Below are 21718 nucleotides of genomic sequence, written 5' to 3' on the forward strand. Positions count from 1 at the left end.
AGGTTGAAAAATATCTAGGATACTTGAAAATCTTGACAGAAATTTTGGGTTGCAAAAGAGGGGGGAAAGAGTTGGACGTCAGCACACAGTAGATACCAAAGTAAATATTTTTGTAGTAAAACAAATCTTACCTCCAACACAAATAAGATTCCCATAACTAGCTGGAACTAGCATTAAATACTAGCCAGAACCATAACTTTGCCTCTCATAACCCACACAGACATTTAAAGGGATATTTCAGACGTTAGAAGTTTGCCTGTGATAACCATGATTTCAGCTGCAGAAGGAAGTCAAGGAGAAGTATAAAAGCAGCTCACAGATGATTTTAAGGCAAGTTCCTGACTTAATTCAATCTTAATGGTGCCTCTGTCCTCCAAGTACTGGTGATCACAGTCTTCCATATCCATTTGGTAGCAGTGAAGAACTGTCAGTATAAAGTTACTGAAGATATTCTTTATTAGAATATAATCATTAAATTGCATGATGCTAGGGGAGTTTTGACAATAATGGCAATTTTAGATACAATGAAATTTATTACTTAGGCAGCAGCAAAGCTGTTGTAAATTCAGGCAAACTACATTCAAATTAGGCATCACGTGTAATAATGGAAAAATAATTGTTATGTTAATGAATTTCATGATAACTGTTTCCCAGTTATGGCCAAGACACTAAGCCTGAAAACAAACTAAATGAGCAAATAAATATAGGGAGGCCTTGAACTCCTAGTCTTGTGTTTAGATGTTTCAGCGACCTCAGTCTCTGCTTGGTCAATTGTATATACTCCAGAAGAGTACCTAATATCTCATATGCTTATTTTAAAATGATAGAACAAAGCACAGGGAAGAACAGACAGACCAAATGTCATATCAACTTTGAAATATCAAGATTCTTTCTTTTTGAGACATATCTAGAAGGTGATGACATACGCTTTTTCAAAAGTGAATTTTACTATATCTAAGAATTGATACAGAAAATAAATAAGCACAATTTCAATTAATAAATTAATATTACAACTCTAACAGGTAATTTTAAAATATAATATTAATAGTTCACCTTATTTTATAATTGCTAAATAAATGAAACAGTACCAAGCTGGAGGAAGGTACAATACTATATAAGGACTTTATAACTATTAAAATAAAACTCATGTCACTAAAGAAATGATTTCTAGTCTCTGGTACAAATAATGTCTTTATTGTCCTGAAACCCTGGCATTGCCATTCTACCAGTGGGCAAGCCACATTAATAATGATTCTCCTGTATCTGTTATGATTTATAAAAATGCAATACAACACAGTGCAAGGCTAACTGATGTTTCCATGGCTGTGTTAGCATGATTCTGAGTACAAGAGACAACAAAAAAATGCGTTCCTCATAATCCTGGGCCTAAGCAGCCCAAGGTGGGAGCAGGTCTCGTTACCATTGAGGATTTCCTCTGTCCTCACTTTGAAGATGACTCTTCTATGTGTCTTTTTTCTTGTTTTATTATTATCATTTATTAAAATTTATTCAGTTTGTATCTTGGCTGTGTCACCCTCCCTCACCTCCCCTCAATCCCACTCTTCCTCCCTCTTCTCCCTCTGTGCCACTCCCCTAGTCCACCAATAGGGGAGGTCTCTCTGATCACCTCCCTCTGTGGGGTGTAGCCTTGACAGACCACAGAGGAAGACAATACAACCAGTTCTATGTGTCTTTATGTGACCTCTTCTTGGTGTGCCCACATGAAGAAGAGGAGCCATGAATGTCCCTTCAACTTGTAGGACATCATTCCTACTGGATACACCTTTTGTGCCTTTTACTTGATTTGCTTCTATTACATCCCTTTAAGTTATATTTGTGCCTCACTGTAGTTCTATGACAACAAGTGACATGTGTGTACCAGTGTGTGTGTGTGTGTGTGTGTGTGTGTACAGTTACTAAGATACTAAGGTTTTTGTAGGAGACGACAGCATTTAGGGTGGCCCCACCAAATTGTCTTTTTTAAGATACTTGGAATTTTTAAATAAGTAATACTTAATCAATCTCACTATTAACAGATTTGTATGATGACCTGCGTGATGGGATGTGTGGGGACTATTCAACTGTGTCATACTGTAAGAGCTTCTAGAGTAATTGCACACACATAAAAAGGACCGGTGACTCTAATTACAGACCAGTAATTATTGTTTTTTGCACAAGGTTCCTTTGTGAGCAATAGCCCACTTCTATGTTGTGCCTTATACTCTCAATACTGTCCTTAACTCTATCGGGCTTTGTCCAGATGCAGGCGTATTGTGGGTTAAGGCTCCAACACAGAATTTTTGAGAGACCAGAGCTTAGTTTGTTATAGTGATGTATGAAGTAGAAAGGAATCATGAGTCTCCATGGAAAGCTTCAAAAATATTTTGAGAGGGAGTTAGTGTTTTTCTTGTACATTCTATAGTGTTTCTTAGGTTGGCAACTGAGCAGAGCCAAAGGGCAGGGGATCTAAGTATATGCCCCGCCCCGGACTGAAGAAGGAGTGGCCTCTGTGCTTCAGCTTCTTCTTATCTAAAGCTGGATGGGAAGCAGAAGCAGCAGGGGGTGAGCAACTCAGAGGAAAGGGAAATGTAAAATGCCTCACAAATGGATAGCATCCCTCTGCCACAGAGCTAATGTCTGCCTGTGTTTCCAGTGATTACTGGCAATAACATCCCTGCATATCATCAGGATATCATTATGCTGATTCCTCCACAATTCATGAGAATTATGAAGGAATGTTTACTGCTCCAAACATCTTTTTGGATGAAAAATAAAATGGGTTGAAGAGAGGCTACAAGAAATGTTTTAATGATATGTCATTTATTTCTATTGTTGCTTTCCTTTGCTTAATCTTTGCAACTGACTTTCAGGCTTCTCCTTGAGGGCTGGAAGAGACTTTCTTTTGTTGCAATTTGTTTGCTGTTTGTTTTTTGGTTTTGGTTTTGGTTTTGGTTTGTTCTCTTTATTTCACAGCACATTCAAAAGTGTGTCTCACTGTTTTGAATATTTTTCTCTTCTAATTCTTATATCCAAACAGCCACCGAACGCTACAAGGAAGGAATTATCACTCTTCTAATAGTGAAGGAATTGAGGATTACCTACCTGCCTCAGAGGAGACAGCTAAAAAGTGACACATCAATATGCTTCACTCGGAAATGTCATTGTACTAAAGATAAAATGCAGTCGTGCTGTTGGCGGAGCAATCAGGAACTAGACTAGTTTTCCAATCCAGCATGATGTTACTCTGTAACCCCTTTACACATGCCCTTTCTTCTTCACACATTTCTTGCTCTTCTCTGAACATTTTTTTCCCCAATTGGGAATGTTCTCCTTTCGCTCCCAATACTAGTGTTCTATTTTCTCATCATCATCAATTCGATTCATCAGGCTTTTTGCCTCTCTTCCTTTCCATAAATTACTTGGGATTTTTCAGTGATTACCAGTGTCTTAGCTTTTAACCTAGCCAGTCTTGGAAGCCTAGGCCTGAATGGTGCCTTGAATTCTGAGTCCTCAAACTATTTGGTAAAATGCTCAAGAGAGAGAGACTCTCCTCTTTTGGTTTTTGGATTACTACAGGCAGTGCAGTTCAATTTGTACATCAGGAATACAAACAGATACCCCTCAACTGAAGAATGGATACAGAAATTGTGGTACATTTACACAACGGAATACTACTCAGCAATTCAAAACAGGGAAACCATGAAATTTGCAGGCAAAAAATGGTAGGAAATAGAAAAGATCTTCTTGAGTGAGGTAATCCAGAAGCAGAAAGACACACATGATATGTACTCACTAACAAGTGGATATTAGACATATAAAATAAACATACAAAAATCTGTAGCCTTCAAGAAGCTAAACAACAAGAAGGACCCTAGAGAAGATGCTCAGTTGTCCTTCAGAAGGACAAACATGACAGACATGGGAAGTAGGAGAAGGCAATAAACAGTACAGGAGCCTTCCACAGGGGCCTCTGAAAGACTGCTCCCATCAGGGTACTGAAGGAGATACTGAAACTCATAGCCAAACTTTGGGCAGAGTGCAGAAAACATTATGGAAGAAGAGGAAGATAGAAAGACCTGGAGGGGACAGGAACTCCACAAGGATACCAACAGAGCCAAAAAATCTGAGTCCAGGGGGCCCTGCAGAGACCTATATTCCAACCAAGGACCATGCATGGACAGGACCTAGACCCTCTGCTCAGAGGAAGCCCATAGGCTGCTCAGTCCCCAAGTAGATTCCCTAGTAAGGGGAACAGGGGCTGTCTCTGACATGAACTCAGTGGCTGGCTCTTTGATCACCTCCCTTTGACTTGAGAGCTGCCTTACCAGGCCACAGAGGAAGACAATACAGCCACCCCTGAAGCAACCTGGTAGGCTAGGGTCAGTTAGAAGAGGAGGAGGTCCTCCCCTATCAGGGGACTAGGGAAGGGACATAGGGGGAGAAGAAGGAGGCTAAGTGGGGCTGGGAGAAGAAGAGGGAAAGGCCTATAGCTAATGATACAAAGTGAATAAATTGTGATTAATTAATTAATTGATTGATTACAATAGCTGCTTGGTATGTAACCACGCATATTTACTTTAATTGAAAGGCATTTTTCTGTCAGTGAGTGAGTAGGTAATTTAAACTTTTTCAATATAGAAAACAAATTTTAGCACATGTTTAACTTTTTTACTTTAATTTTTAGCGGGAGACAGGTTTTTTTTTTTTTTTTTTTTTTTTATGTAGTTCAGGTTAACCTCATACTTTTAATCCTCTTATTTAACTTCTCAAGGACTGAGGTGGCAGGCATTTGCCATCTGAGCCAGCTGCTCTATATCTTGATCTGCTCTCCTCCAAACTCTTGTCTATTATTTTTCTATACTTTTCTATCTTGCTCTAAAACCTGCTTGTTAAAGAGTCTATTACCAAAAGCTTGAAATAGTATGTTCATTCACATCTGAAAAAAAGTCAGTTCTCAAAATAGATTTTATTTGAGATATATAATTGCTGTATGTTATGACATTTGAATATACATATATATTTATGCAGTAAAATTTATCAGTGATAGCCTGTTATGATGATGGTCCCATAATTATAAAGCTTCAAAATTCCTTTCTCCTAGTGATGTCACACCTTCAATGACTTTTCACCAGAACACTTCAATCTCGTTGTGGTGGCCTTAGTTTAAACAAGCCTACTACACTGCTAATCAGGAAAATTGTATACATTTTAATGCATGAAAATGATAATATTGGATTACCTTCTTATTTAAGCATTTAGTGTATTTCTTAGAGTTATGTTAGAGTATATTCTTTCTAGTATAGGAAGCTCTTAGTTGACAGTACACCAAGTAAGCTTTAGCCTTAGACACCTGACTCCTACTCAAGGCCGCTGTCAAATGACTGAACATCACTGTCTAAGTTCAAATAAGTATTCAATGAGGTCTACACAACAACAGAACTTCACTGACACAAATCTCAAGGAGCCATCCTTAAGTGGCTATATGACTATGTATTAAGCTAAAATTCAATATGAATCTGTGTGAAGTGGACCTGCTGAAGTTTATAGAAAATACCCTACTTAATATACCCAAAAGGGATGACCTATGGGTTCTTTCTGATCAAGGAGAGCAGACTCGACAAAGGCAAATTCCCAGTTTCAGGCATAGAAGAAATGCAAAATGTATAGGAAGTAAAATTTGCTACTCATGCAGCAGAAGACATGGGAAATTCTTAGATTTAGTTTCATCTTTCCAAATTGGTTTTTTTTAAAAAAAAAAGCTTGATATAAGAGACTTATAAATTCACAGGAACATACCTTCTGTGATCTCTACTTATAATTTCTCCAGAGAAGCCCGGCATAATGACACATCTGTAATCACAGTACTCTGAGAGGCAGAGGCAAGCGGATCTTTGAGTTTAAGGCCAGCCTAGTCTACAAAGTGAGTTCAGGACAACCAAGGCTACACAGAGGAACCCTGTCTCAAAAAAACAAAAACAAACAAGCAAACAAACAAACAATAAAAAAACAATAATTTCCAAGAGATTTGTTAAAATAAATGTATATGAGGAAAACTGGTATATATGGGTAAGCTTTTCATATCTTTTTGTATTGATGCAGACTACTTTTAGGGAATTCCAGAATCCTGTCTGGAAAAGTTGAAAATGTTTCATTTACTTGTCAGTGTCAGGTCTGTGGCTTGTAGTGAGGACCACTTCTTAAATGACCTCTCTAGCCATGCCCTTCAATGTGGTCATGGACTATACACAGGTCACTTTAAAATTCATACTTTATTGATAAGAGATTAAATACCTCATACAGTATGCATGTCTGCATTGATTTGGACACTAAATTTAGATTCCAGATCAATGATGAGCCGAAACAGTAGCAAATCTTCTGTGTGTTTGTTGAGGCTTGTCTTACAGTAAACATAAGATTATGTGTGAGGGTCAAGATGGACAGCCAGGAAGAAGGACAGGTTTATGTTTTAAATTATAATTAGATTATGATGCAAACTATAGGAAAACAGTAGTGTATATATGACTAGACAAAACAAAATTATTTAATTCTTAAAATGTTTCAAAGATTTATAAGCATAAGAACCATGGTACTAGGGATTTAATAAAAATATGCACTAGCCACTAGTTTCAGAGAACATATGACCACATTCTTATCTTTAGACTCCTTCCTAGCCTCATTCCCTAAGGCCTTGCTTCTATGAGGTCGGAGACTGCGAATGTTTTGGATATGTCTATGTGTTGAAGGACTGATCCCCAGCTCACGTCTCTATTGATAGCAATGAGCTGTGAGGGTACTGACTGCATGCCTGGATTCAACTATTAATGATTTCAGAGGTGAACACTTCTTAGAAGTCAGGGCATAGCACAAAAGAAATAGCTCATGTGAGGTGTGCCTTTGAAGGGCATTCCTTATCCCTGAACACTTCTTGATCTTTCCCTGTGCTTCTGAACCACCATGAGGTTCAAAGCTCTGTGCCACTATACCCTCTACTGTGGTGCCCTTTCTCTGAAAGCACACAGAAATAAGGCCAATTTTCCATGAACCAAGAGCACCAAATCTGTGATCCCAAATAAATACTTTCTTAACTGAGAATGAGAAAACTATGAGAAAAACACACAAATAAACTCAGATACTATTAACAACCCAAATAGTTTGATTCTAGGTTCACTTGTAATATTAAAATGCCCTTATTAACATTGAACAAATCAAATTAGGAATTTTTAATTATGTTGTAAGGTCATCAAGCCTGGGTTTCAAGTTCTTTGTGATTTCCGTACAGCCAAGTATCTTGCTAATGTCCAAAAATGTTCAGAGATATCTTACTGATGGCTATCTGTAGGTTCAAAAATACAACTACAAGTGCTTATTATTAAAATATATCTGCAAATTTATGTTATTTATTTGAATCAACGCTATCCCCTATTTTGGGAAATAATAGTGGTTTCTAGATGCCTGAACCATTATAAAACTTACAATTTTCATTTTAGAACAATGCAATGTAAATGCTACAATTTAAATTATACTTAATGTTTATTGATTCAAATTGCTGCAAAGGGCAGCAACATTCGTTTTATTCTAGTTATTTACAAATGTCTTGAGTTCAGGATGGTTCATATTCAATGCTAGTGAAGGTCCAAGAAAGAGCACAAGTTGTAAAGCAAAACAAGAATGTGATAAAGTGCATGATTAAAGATTTATAAGTACGAGTCTATAATTTTTTGTGTGACTTTAATCTTATGACAACTATGTTTAAATTTTTAAAAGTTAGGAAAATACATCTGAATAACATTGAGATTAAGTATTCCTTTTCTTCCTTGTACATATATTAAAAGGCAATAAATTCTGTGTTCACATACACAGTCTGCTAGAGAAACACTAACTTTATATTTGGCTACTCTTTTATAACATGAACATCATTCTGTTTTAGAGTGAAGATTAAATATTCACAACAGATTCCAACAAACTTCTTTATTAAATCAAGTTTTTGGTAGTAATTATCAGTCATAGAATGTCCATGTGGTGATGTTTACAATGTACCATTGGTGATTACTTGGAAACAAAAATAATAAATGAAAAAAAAATTAAAAAAAACTTAAGGTATAAGCATAGCTCTGTGTATTTGTTAAAAATAAAAATTTAAAGACGCTTCCAATTGACACATAATATGTAATCTGGAAAGATTATTAGTCATAATAAAAAACATAAAATTAGTGATAAGCTATTGACTATAAAAAGCAACCAAAACCATTGAGTTCTATCTATACAAACAGCATGGGTAAAGCTTTCCTATATGCAAGGAGTTCAATGAGTAAATAAATATATATACTTAAATAAATACTTCAATCTCAAGAAAATTGATAGCAACTTTACAAAAAAATTGATAGCAACTTTACAAAAAATTGATAGCAATTTTTAAAAACTTAAAATATGAATGCCTAGTAAATAGAAAAATTTCTAGTAAAAAGAAAAATAAATTTTAATGCCACAGGGATAGAGTTATTGAAAGGGGATTCTACAGTAGGTAATTATGTGATAAGAAAAGGAGAGATTCATTTATTTGTAGGAGAAATTCTTGTGATTTTGATGAGAGTTCAAACAATTCTATATTCTTTTTCCTTTGGAAATGATTAAATAAATATTTAATGATTGTGTCTGTGTTTTTTTTTTTAAATTTCTTTACAAATATAATTTAGGAAAACAGAAAGCCCAAACTACTTAAATTTAAAAAAAAAAAAGGGAGAGTATTCAAAAAAACACAGGCACAGAGAAGCTGTGATTCATCTTTAAGTGAAACATTAATTTTGCAATAAACAAATTTTCCACTTACATGGAACAAAATGTAGACTTTTCTCTATGTTAGTTCAGAAACACAAAAAGACTAAGACATCTCAAATAACATATTTATTCTTTTTTGTTTGTTATTAAATTTTTATTTTTTATACTAATTACAGTTTATTTACTTTGTGTTCTAGCTGTAGACCCCTCTCTCATTCCCTCTTAATCCCACCTTCCCTCCCTCATCTCCTGCCATGCCCTTCTCTAAGTCCACTGAAAGGGGAGGTTCTTCTCCCCTTCTATCTGACCACAGCTTATCAGGTCTCATATTCTTTTAAATGACAAATGCTGAGAAGGTTAATTGTATCTGAGTGAGAGAAATAATACTCTCTGGTCACTGGCAGCATAGCCTAGGTGGGATGTCACTTAATTTACCTGTGGCATACAAAGCTGGAGATATATTTGACCTTTATTCTGTAAATATTCTTTTTCTGAGTTGTTTAGCATTAACTTGTCATCTTTTTAAGTAAAGCATGGTTTATTGTTATACCTCACATATAATTTTATAATTATAGAAGCAATATGTAGTTTTAAAACATAAGCTAGAGTCAGTGATACAAGATACCAATTACACATATGTTCTCTCTTTGTAGGATACAACTATGAAAATTATTTTAACCTTATTCACAGATTGATGCCTTTTTATTTTTGTACTTTACTGTCCCTTCTTTTTCTATTTTCTCAAGCTTGTTCTAATATATTCACATATTACTAGGTGTTATTACATCATGAATTATAAAATTTCAGAATAATCTCTTGCATACAACTCAACCTGCCTTAGTCTGTACCTATCTCAAAAGAAATAAATATGAAGTGTGCATATGAAGCAGATAATTAACTTAGGCCTGTGGCTGGGGGAACAAACTGGATAGATTTCATCTTGAATCCTTCCTTGGGACAGTTACTTATCTGCTGAGAATAACTCATTCATCAGAGAGAGCTGACATGAAATGAGTTAGAGCAGACATGGGTCATGGTTCTTTCTCAGTGTAAAGATGCCTTTTACTCAAAGAGACTCATCTAGGAAGACGAGCTGTCTCTACACTTCACCAAAGCTCACCCTTCCTTAGATGAAAGAGTACTAGAGTAGGAAAATGACCTATCAGACAGAGGACCAAATTCCTCTCCACTGCCACTGGCCTCCAGGCAACAGAAAAGGTAACTCTTGAGTAACACCATGCTACCAGTGACCAGACAGGCTTGACTCTTCCACCCAGGTATAATCAAACTTCTCAGTGTCAGCCATTTAAAAGAATAAAGATGTTGTTTAAGATGTCTTAGTCTGTTTCATTTTTTAAACTTTTATAGAATTAGAGCAAAGACGTCGCTGCTACTTAATGTGCTCTCTCTACCTCCCACAGGGATCTCTTAAAAAAATAATTGTTTTGTAATTTTGGATTTCATATGTGATTATTTTAATTTATATGTAGATGTAGATATATGCAAACATACAGGCATGCATAAATATGTATTCATATTAACATGTGCACATTCATGTTGCATACATATTTATATGCTTATATGTTTCACATGTCAATATATATAATCGGAGTAAGTTAGAGAGTTTATTATATTGTATAATTTTTCATTGTCAATATCACTATAATAAAAATTCTTCTATAACATAAAAAAAGAAATAGTTGAGACACACTAGCATTGTTTTGTAGAGATTTATCCCAAGAGTCTGTAGAAATCCAGAAGCATCTCATAATCATGGAATTCTACAGTCCATATGAGACATGGGTTTTCTGGAAGGAACCTTGCCAAGCTACAAAAAATGTTTCTTTAAGTAAGACAGAAAATATATCATATACAGTGGGAAAATTATTTTTGTTCCTTCTCCATTCTGAATAGTTTTAAATCCATCAAACGATATGTAAGTGTTTTATAATAGTTGACACAACTTATGAAGTACAGAGGTATATCAGTCTGTGTGCAGATAGGCATTTCCGCATGGGTGAATTGTGGATAACCTTAGCTTGTCATCAGGCACTGCCACTCACGTAAACTCAACTTAGATGTCAACAAAGAACTGTAGTATACTAAGCTCATGTGACCCTTGACCTTACCTATAAGCCCTCTAAACTCCAGGTTATTATATAACCACATTCATCAAATGGTTGGTAAGTATCACATTACATGACAACTTCTCATCAGAACTAGGTCTCACTGTACCTGGAAAGCACAAATGCTTTATTTTCTTTGCTCTAGTGAAGTAGAAAAAAATTATAACATTTTAATTATTAAACGATTATTAAATGTTACCAGCTTGAAGGCTGCAAATATTGTAGCTAAAGTAAAGCTGTCGCTTATTCCAGAAAATTGACATCATTTGCATATTTGTTGGTTATAATTTAAGTTTTGATGAGAAAACAATCAATTCTATTATCTAATCTGTCATGTATCCTACTATCTATTCCATATACTTTAAAGTCCAAAACCAAATGGATGCATAGTTGTATGATATAGACACAGCTTATAATTCATTAATTTATTTTAATCTCTACAAAATAATTTATAAACAGTCTGTGGTATTTCTTGGATTTGTAAAACTAGAAAAAGACCTTATTCAAAAGGAAAAAAATTAAAACAAATAAATTTTTTTTGTAGCATACAGGAGAAAAGAAAGAAAAAATATTAGGGTATTTTTCTTAAAATACAAAATTCAGGTCAAAATGGGTAAACTAAATTTGAAGACCAGGATAAGATATTCATTTGCCTGAGCTGGTACCTCAGCTCCTCATTCTTAATTTTCATTAAGGCATTCCTGCTGAAGGACAGAAATCCAACCATGGACTTTAAACTTTGTAAATTACATTCTTCCCATGCAAGTTGTCCTTAAATATATTGGAAGTTAGTTGTTTATTTTCCACATGATGCCTAGAGTTATTACATTTTAATAAATCAGTCTTCTCAGCTCATTGAATTTAATATCAGAGACATTATTTCAAATATCTGCCTTACCCCTCGTGTACACTTTTATATTTCTATCATTTTTGTCATTTTTTTTTTGCATATGTGATATTTTCAGAAGTCTTCATTGTTGTCCAAGACATCTCTTCATTAACACTTTCAGAAACTTTCAGTACATCACTAAAATAATTAGAGTTAGGATAAATATATGTGTCTTTTAATCAATGAGCAAATATTCAAACACTGCATTTAACCCTTGTGCAATTAATCAAAGCAGAGTAAAGGCGTGTGTAGAGTACTGAGACCTTTAAATTTCACACTAATAAATAGGGGAAGCAATCAGTTATAAGCCTTTAAACTGTTATAGTGATATATTCTGATGGGTATAATGTAAACCCATCTCCAATCACTGACTTACCCAAGACTGTGAGCTCCGCAGAGGCACTAATATTCTCATTCTTATATGTGACAACACAAGTATAGGTTCCACTGTCATCATCTGTCACGTTAGAGATGAGCAAATTGCTTCCACCCAACAATGAATACTTTTTAGACCTGTAATACAGAGGTCACATGCAATGAGATTGCCAGTTAACATATCTGAGCATCAGGCTAGAATTCAAAAGTGCTGATGAATTTCATGAAAGGGCATGTTGTAGAACGGAAAAGTGAGGGGAACAAGGACTATTTCTAACAGGAACTCAATGACTGGCTCTTTGGCCTCCCCACCCCCCAAGGGAGGAGCAGTCCTGTTAGGCCACAGAGGAGAGCTTTGCAGCCAGTCCTGAAGATACCTGATAAAACAGGATCAGATGAATGGGGAGGAGGTCCCCCCTATCAGTGGACTTGGCAAGGGGCACGGTGGAGAGGAGGGAGGGAGGGAGGGACTGGGAGGGAATGAGGGATCGGGACACGGCTGGGGTACAGAGTTAATAAAATGTAACTGATAAGAAAAAAATAAAATACAAAAAAAAAAAAGATTCAATAAAGACAAAAAAAAAGATAAAATCCCTATGTCATCAAGACTTTATAATATCTCACTTGTTGAACTTGTATTAATTCAAGGTAAATTCCCATGGGGAGGTTCTGTGTATTAATTCAGAGATTAATCAAAATAGTTAAAATACTAAAAAAATAAAAATCCAAATAAGCTAGTCTAATTCTGATTCTAACACTTTAAATTTTACAGCCTCAAGGCCAAAGAAATTGTTCTCCGAAATGAAAGTCAATGTCTTCTACCCTGCTGTATAACTCAGTCACCATTTAAAAAGTCGCTTTTCAGCTGAAACAAGAGCATCTGGCTGTATCACAGTAACTAGTCTTCCTATATGCCTTATGACCTCAGAAATGTTGTGATGTCATACTATGTCTTACTGTTGCCTAAATACTTACTTAAATTGGACAGGTTTAAACAAATATTTATTAGCTATGCAAGCATCTAATCATAAGAATTAAATCTGTTAAAAGGGTATACTAGTCATTCTAATCAATTAACTCAGTTTCTTAAGTGAGATCCATTTAATCAACGTGTTTCAGCCTATATATTCCATTCTACTATGGCCTTGCCTACTAACTCTCCCTTATCTTGTGATAATCCAATGTGACCCATTGTTTTCTAACATTACCTTTTTTAAATAATAATTGGGATACTTAGAGGCACATTTGGAACTAAAATATCTATGAGACCTTGCAATGATATGTGATACACTAAAATGAAGAAATGCTTTCTTTGTTACATTCTCTATTAATAAAATACAATTGACAATGAAAATTGTTTATATCTATGATATACCATGAGGCACTTTTATGTAGGAAATGTGACACCTGTACATATACATGTAATATGAAATGATTGCCATATCAAACTAAGTAACGTGTGTGTATTTGCACTGTGTTATGAAAATATAAGATCTACCTTCTCTTTATCACATTCCTGTGATGGCATCATCTTAATATCTAGCATCTCGATATCAAAGAATTTTTCAGATTCTTTTCAGAATTGATCCAATGGGTTTTTACTTCTTTCCTCCTCATCATCTACTTCCAGTGGTTAAATATCTTTCATTAATTAATCATGGCCAGGATTTTGAGAACAAATCTAATTATTTAAAAAAAAAATAGACCTATCAGAAAGTGACAAACAATAATAAATACTTTCCAAGAGCCTTGGTAATACCTGAGTTGGATGACCTCCTCGCCCCGTAACCAGGTGAAGCTTGGCGGAGGATAGCCAGAAACACAGCACTCCAGGACAGCATCTTTTCCTTCGATGGCTACTACATTGGATGGTCTCTGCAGAAAATACAGCTGCCTATGCAGCCCTGGATCTGTGGGAAGAAATCACAGGATCATATATCTAATGAAAAAAAAAATAGCTTGAATCATCTAGTTCACTAACAAGGTAAATAAAGGAGAAGAGCCAACTGTAGTAGTTCATGCCTTTGATTCTAACACTAGGGAGGCAGAGGCAAGTGGATCTCTATGAGTTTGAGGCCAGTCTGATCCAAATAGTGAGTTCCAGGGCAGCCAGAGCTACACAGAGAGATCGTGTCTCAAAAAAACCAAAATGATGATGATGATGATGATGATGATAATAATAATAATAATAATAATAATAAATACTGTTAGAAAAGCAGAGAGATGCAAGGGACCCTGAAGATAAAAATCTCAAAAGAACTCCATTTCCTGAATGTAGAATCCTCACATTAGAATATTTTTAGGTGCTAAAAAGTCAAATTATAAAAAAAAAAAGTCATAAGGTATATGCTACAAGATCTTTATTTCAGCTCCAGGATTTAGTTATTTATCATCATTGGAGAAATGGACAATATTTACAGTAACTTGTCTAAATGCTATCATACAAAAATGTTTATGGTTGACTTGATCTGCAAATATTTCTCTTCTACTCTACTCTGCTTTTAAAAATCAATTTTATGTATTGACACGTAAGATGAATAAGCATATTTGAATGGCGTTAGATAGCATATGAACAGTACAGTAGAATACACAATTTTCGGGAAATATTTGCTCTTTTCTGAGCTGAAGTTTTGCTTGCTTAACTTTTTTTCCTTGCTTTCTTCTAAATATAAATCAAGTTATGATTTAGATTTCTGTTCATTGTCAAATTTTAAAATCTTTGCCAAGAGTGAGTTTCTCCTCAAAGCTAAGACCTTAGGTAAATGAAGATTTCAGCGTCCTTCCAATGTATGTCAACCGTACTTCATCTGTATGTGTGTTTCCTGTGTTTTCTGTCCATGGCTGTGCAACCTAGTGATGCATGATCTTCATTTTCAGACTTAGTTGATGGATACTCACTGAGTTTTCATTACAGGGAAGAAGCAGGAATTTAGAAACTGAGCATAGTGCAACCCTTAGGAAGCCTTCTTCAGAGTAAGGAATAGCCTTCATTGCATTATCTGTGTCCTAGGAATAATGCCTGGAGACTTAGCAATCAATGCAATAGCCATATCCTCTGGCCTAATATGCCGATCAATGTCCACCACAGTTGATTTATTTATTTAAGGTATATTACTAAGTTTCTTTATTCCCATTAAAATCCATACCAGTCTAGAAACGTTTAATCAAGGGTATTTTTAACTTAACTCAGTTAAAACAAATAAGTAGAAATATGTCAGTAATATTGTAAACTCAAAATCTGAATGCACAGAAAGTAAGGTGATGAAATTAAAATCAAGAACAGAGGTAAATGGAGAGTTACAAAGTGAGATTAGATACAACTATGCCATTGTGAAGGCTATTGTACGATGATGTGGAAATGAAGTGGGAAGATCCTGGAATACATTTGAACATGGTTATTGTCCCTAGCCAGATTCAATTTCACATTGTTTAAGTACGGAGTAATAAAAAAAGAAAAAGAAAAAGAAAAAGAAAAAGAAAAAGAAAAGGAAAAAGAAAAAGATAAGACTGGGCTAGTAAATTTCATCTTAAATACTCTGTGCATAGAAATTCACACTTTCCCTCTTCCCACATCTGTCTCTGGTAGTTTCAAAAACATAAATAATAATGCTCACAATGAAAATATTTAAAGCACTTTTTCTAAATGTGTTAATTGTTCTCAAAATAATGTTGTTGAAAAATGTCCCAAAACGTTTGGAAATCACATAATGGCATATTTTATTTCCCCTCTCAAAAGTGACTTTTTAAATATGTAAATATGGTTCCTAAGATAACATTGCCTGAGGAAAGTATTTTCAGAAATGGGCCATTCCCCACATTGTGCACTTGTACATAACTGTCCTTACAAAGACAGACAATGTACTCAGACACCTGCTTCCTGCAACGCCATTCCTATATATGCTGCACCAAGTTGCTCTGTCTCTCCCAGGTGAGATCTGCCTCATTTTATTTTCTACCTAAAGAAAAGTTTTCCCGGGATACTATACATGTAAATTATGTACAAACCAAAAACTAAATACTGCAACTCAAATTATTGTCCTTTATCAGAAAAAACAAATTTTATTTTTAAATACTTTAAAAATACTTCATGTATCAAAAACTTGAACAAATAAAACTGGGAGTTTATCAGTGTCAAGCCCCACCTTCCGTTACTATTTTCTCTATCATAAGCATCTTATGTTAGTATAGATCAATTGTTACCATGCATAGACAAATGTTAGCACAGTTATTAAATTATCTTCATAGTTTAAATTATGGCTAATTATTTTATATAGAGTTATAAAAAAAGCAAGTCATTTATCCACCATTAGGATATGCAGTTTCTTTACTTGTTCTTCTCTCCTCTATTAGCCCTACTTCAAATCTTAAGGACTAGCTAATCATTTCACTACTTATACTGATGAACTTTTTTGAGAATTGAAATTATTTGCCTTTTCTACGTGTTAAGGTTTATCTCAGTAACATGGTGAATTATAGATTAGTTAAACATTATTATTTGTATTAATAATTATCAATAGAATTCTCAATAGAATATCAAATTGCAGATAAACACTTAAAGATATGCTCAACATCCTTAGTCATCAGGGAAATGCAAATCTAAACAACCCTGAGATTTCACCTTAATCCCGTCAGAATGGCTAAAATGAAAAGCCCAAGAGACAACACATGCTGGAGAGGTTGTGGAGAAAAGGGAACCCTCCTCTACTGCTGGTGGGAATGTAAACATGTACAACCACTTTGGAAATCAATCTGGCGCTTTCTCAGACAACTAGGAATAGCGCTTCCTTAAGATCCAGCCATACCACTCCTGGGCATATATCCGAAATATGCTCAGGTATACAACAAGGACATTTGCTCAACCATGTTTGTAGCAGCTTTATTCGTAATAGCCAGAACCTGGAAACAACACAGATGTCCTTCAACGGAGGAATGGCTACAGAAATTGTGGTACATTTATACAATGGAATACTACTCAGCAATTAAAAACGAGGAAATTATGAAATTTGCAAGCAAACGGTGGAATCTAGAAAAGATCATCCTCAGTGAGGTATCCCAGAAGCAGACACACATGGTATATACTCATTTATAAGTGGATATTAGACATATCATACAGGATAAACATACTAAAATCTGTACACCTAAAGAAGCTAAGCAAGAAGAAGGACCCTGGGTAAGACGCTCAATCCTTATTCAGAAAGGCAAAGGGGATGGATTTTAGAAGGGAGAAAAATAGGGACAGGACAGGAGCTTACCACAGAGGGCTGCTGAAAGACTCTACCCAGAAGAGTATTATAGCAGATGGGAGACTCAGGTAAAATCTTCTGAAATGTAGTATCTTAAAAGGTCGCTAGCTTCTACCAAGGTCATCATTGCTGAAAACTAAGAATGTGATCAGATAACATGTGAGACTTACAGATGAGACTACCTTCGCTAACCTGTCCAACCTGATATTTCAACCAATGTATTTGAAAAAGACCTTGATTTACAGCTCTAAAAAAAATTCTGTAATCCTAAAATCTTGGTGAGATTGGTGGTTAAAATAAAAGAAAGTAAAAAAAATATTAATCATTATGTGTTACCTTTTCAAACTGGACTTTTAAAACTTAACATTTGTATCCTTAACATTTTATTTCGTGCCTTTATAACTGGTTCTAATTGTAGGATAATGTGTAACTGTATCAATATGCCCTGCTTGTTTATTAATTTATTAGTTCACTTGTTGGACAATTTAGTTACTGTCAATGTTTGATGTTTATGAACAAACTTTCTATAAAGACATATAGATTTTTAAATGCTATTAGTTTTGTTATTTGACAATTTTCCACATGTACACAATGCATACTAATCACTCTCATTCCCTACTCTATCCCTTATTATCTTATCTATTCCCTCCACATTCCTGAAAATCTATTTATCATGTTCTCTCTTGTGAACCACTGAGTTTAACTAGGCGTAGCCAATTGGATTTGGAGCTATCCATTGGAGTCTAGTCAGCTCAGCATTAGGTTCACAACTAGAGACAATTAATCCCCATTCCCTGAAATCACAGATAGCTAATAGTTCAATAGTAACGGTCATGGCCCTGTAAGTCTACTCCTTTATGACTGCGTATTGGCAGGACCTGTCTAGGATGAACTCATAGCTCATAACGACAGTGGTCATATTGAGCCTAAATGATGGCATTTCTAGGTGCTTTGACTTAAGTTATGGTTCTTTTTCCTTTGTTTTTTCATTATTTTTTAATTTATTATTTTTATATTACTTACAGTTTATTTACTTTGTATCCCAGCTGTAGCCCCATCCCTCATTCCTACCCAATCCTACCATCTCTCCCTCATCTCCTTCCTGTCCCTCTCTAAGTCCACTGATGGGGGAGGTCCTCCTCCCCTTCCATCTGATCCTAGCTTATCAGGTTTCTTCAGGATGGTTACAATGTCCTCATCTGTGGCCTAGCAAGGCTGTTCTTCCCTGGGCGGGGAGGGGAGGTTAAGAGCCAGCCATTGAGTTCATGTCTGAGACAGTCCCTGTTCCCCTAACTAGGGAACCCACTTGGATACTGAGCTGCGATGGACTATATCTGGGCAGGGGTTCTAGGTTATATCTATGTATGGTCCTTGGTTGGAGAATCATTCTCATAAAAGACCCTGTACCCAGATATATTTGGTCCTTGTGGAGCGCCTGTCTTCTCCAGGTCATACTCACTCCACCTTCTTTAATATAATTCCCTGCGCTCTGCCCCAGGTTTGGTTATGAGTCGCAGCATCTGTTTTGATACACTGCTAGGTATAGTCTTTCAGCCCTCTGTGGTAGGCTCCTGTCCTGTTACTTGTTTTCTCCTACATCCAATGTCCATTCCATTTGTCTTTCTAACTGAGGATTGATCATCTTAACCTGGGTCCTCTTTCTTGTTTATCTTCTTTAGGTGTACAGATGTTAGAATGTGTATCCTATCCTATAGGTCTAGTACCCACTTATAAGTGAGTATATACCATGTGTGTCTTTGAAACAATCCCCTGTATTATATCCAATCACCATGGATTAAAGCTGGACCTCAACAACAATGGAAATAACAAAAAGCCTACACACACATGGAAACTGAACAACATGCTAATCAATGACAGCTGGGTTAAGGAAGAAATAAAGAAAGAAATTAAAGACTTTCTAGAATTCAATGAAAATGAAGGTACAACATACTCAAATTTATGGGATATATTGAAAGCAGTGCGCAGAGGAAAATTCATAGCACTACGTGCCTTCAAGAAGAAATTTGTAACATCACATACAAGCAACTTAATGACCCAACTGAAAACCCTATATACCCAAGAGGTGCTGAAAATAATCAAAATCAGGGCTGAAATCAACCAATTAGAAACAAATAAAACTATTCAAAGAATCAATGAAACCAAGAGCTGGTTCTTTGAGAAAAGCAACAAGATAGACAAACCCTTAGCCAAACTAACTAAAAGGCAGAGAGAAAAGTTCTGGTTCTTAAATGCTTCCTGCCCCACAACTGCAATGTTCCCTCGCCTTAAAGGTATAAATGTTTTGCTTTCAGATGCCTCCAGTTCCTCACAGCAGAAATGGTAAATTGTGGAATGAAAGTACATTTAGCTTTAGAGAGAACTTCAAGATTTCTTCCAAAGTGACTGTGCAGTGTTTTGCTCTCACCCACAATGAAGGTGTTCCTGTCAGGTAGTGGTAGGTTTCTTAGTTTGTCATTGCAATGTGTATGTAGTTGTTCTTCACAGCTGTTTCAAATAGCCACCGTTCCTTACTCAGAGATGCAGAAGACCATTCCATGCTGTTGTCATTGTACATTTCCTTTTCTGAACTGTTTGTTAAAATCTTTGAATTCTTTTAACTGGTTTGATAGTTGTGTTTGACCACTGCTTTTTAAAAGTTCATTATATATTAGAGATAGGTCCATTTTTCATATATGAGTTATGAAAATATGTTCCTGAGACAAAGCCTTTTTCTTTGTTCCTTTACCATTGTCTTTTTATGAAAAAGGAGTTCTAAATTTTAAAATGTCCATCATATTTTTCTTTTCATTTTTTTAATGTACAATATCTGGAAATCCATAATCACCCTCAAGCCCACTTGAACTTCCTATCGCATATTCTAGAAATATTAGTGTTTTGTATAGGCTGATAATCCATTTTGAGGTCATCTTGTGAAAGGCATTCCAATTTTCCCAACTTCCCTTCATGGTAAGATGTTTCTGTGATTTTTATTTGTTCCATTGTCAATGATCTGCTCTGTTTGTGGGGGGTCTATCTGTGAGAGCTCATTACTGTTCTTCAATCAAGCTTCCTGTTTCCTGTCAGTTCCAACTGTCTACCTACAGAAAATATACTATAAGACTTGAAGTCAGATAGCATCTACCTTCTTGTTTCTTCCTCATTGTGAATACTGTGTAGCCTCTTTCCATCTAAATTTCATAATATGTTTGTTATTATATAGAAAACAACTTTCTGGGATTTGGGTTTTTATTTTACTATATCTTTAGTTTGGCACCATGCCATTCATACAGCCAAAAAAGAAAGAATCTTCTAAACCTCTTGGGACAAACAATATATCCCTGTTTAAGCTGCTACTTTCCTGACCCATTTGGGTATTATTAGGCCCTTTATGGTTTTACAAGCATTGGAGTTTGTAACTCTATAAACTATTAGCGTTTACTACAGAAATAAGTTCCAAGTCTCAAAGTATATTTATCTGTATTTCATCTAATGAATGAATTCAAATATGACAGATGTTCTCCCAAATTCTGATAGACATTTTCTCAAACAGGGAATACCTACAAAGTATTTGACAAGTTAAATAACAACATAAATTGAACTTCTTCCTACCTGGAACTGAGTGGCTCTCTCTCTGTGCTCTGTCCTGAGGCAGCTTTTTGTTTTGCTTTGATCAGCAGACTGTGTATTGTGTTATATATGGGTTGGAGGAATGGCTCTGTCATTGTTCTCTGAGTCTAACTAAAGAGAGACAGAAACCATGGAGGGCAAAGAAGGCCTAGGAGACATTCCCAAACCCAACTGCTAGACTGTGAAGAAGATAATTTTAAATGAGCCCTCAAACGGGAAGCTCAACAAATCTGAAGAGGGAATAAATCTTTCCCTGTGTTAAGAGACTGTGGTTGTTAGCTCTTCTGCAACAGAAGAGCGTCCAAAATACAAGCCTAAAAACGAAAGCATGACAACCCATCTGAACAATTTAAAATACCTGTCGGCCATTGGTGTTATTGTTTGTGTTACTTGGGTTATTATTATTATTATTTTATATTGACAGAATGATCTGGCCATCCACAGCGAAAATACTCAAATTCACCATTCCTTTTCTTTTCTCACTCTTAAAGTAAAAATTTAGAGAAGCATAGGAGAAAGCATTTTAAAATTAGTAGAATAGAGAGGACTGCCAAGGTTAACTTCGTGTGATATGGCTGCAGGTGGTTTTTATTTTCACCTTTAAATTTTTCTGTACTTTCCAAAGGTTTTCAAAATGGCAGGTGGTATTTTTAGAGTGAAGAGTTATTTTAAACTCCGCTGTT

General features: G+C 35.5%; 1 protein-coding gene across 1 annotated transcript in view; it reads right to left on the reverse strand.

Moving 5' to 3' along the window:
* Dcc (DCC netrin 1 receptor) overlaps positions 1-21718 on the reverse strand; it is a 727907-nt gene that overhangs the window by 570869 nt on the left and 135320 nt on the right. The window contains exons 4-5 of the mRNA XM_055622855.1: positions 13925-14075; positions 12167-12303 (exon numbers count right to left, since the gene is read on the reverse strand). Coding sequence (XP_055478830.1) covers positions 12167-12303; positions 13925-14075 — 288 coding nt within the window. The remainder of the gene's footprint in view (positions 1-12166; positions 12304-13924; positions 14076-21718) is intronic.

This window comes from Psammomys obesus, unplaced genomic scaffold, assembly GCF_907164565.1.
Source record: "Psammomys obesus unplaced genomic scaffold, mPsaObe1.curated_primary_1811, whole genome shotgun sequence".
NCBI classification, from domain to species: Eukaryota; Metazoa; Chordata; class Mammalia; order Rodentia; family Muridae; genus Psammomys; species Psammomys obesus.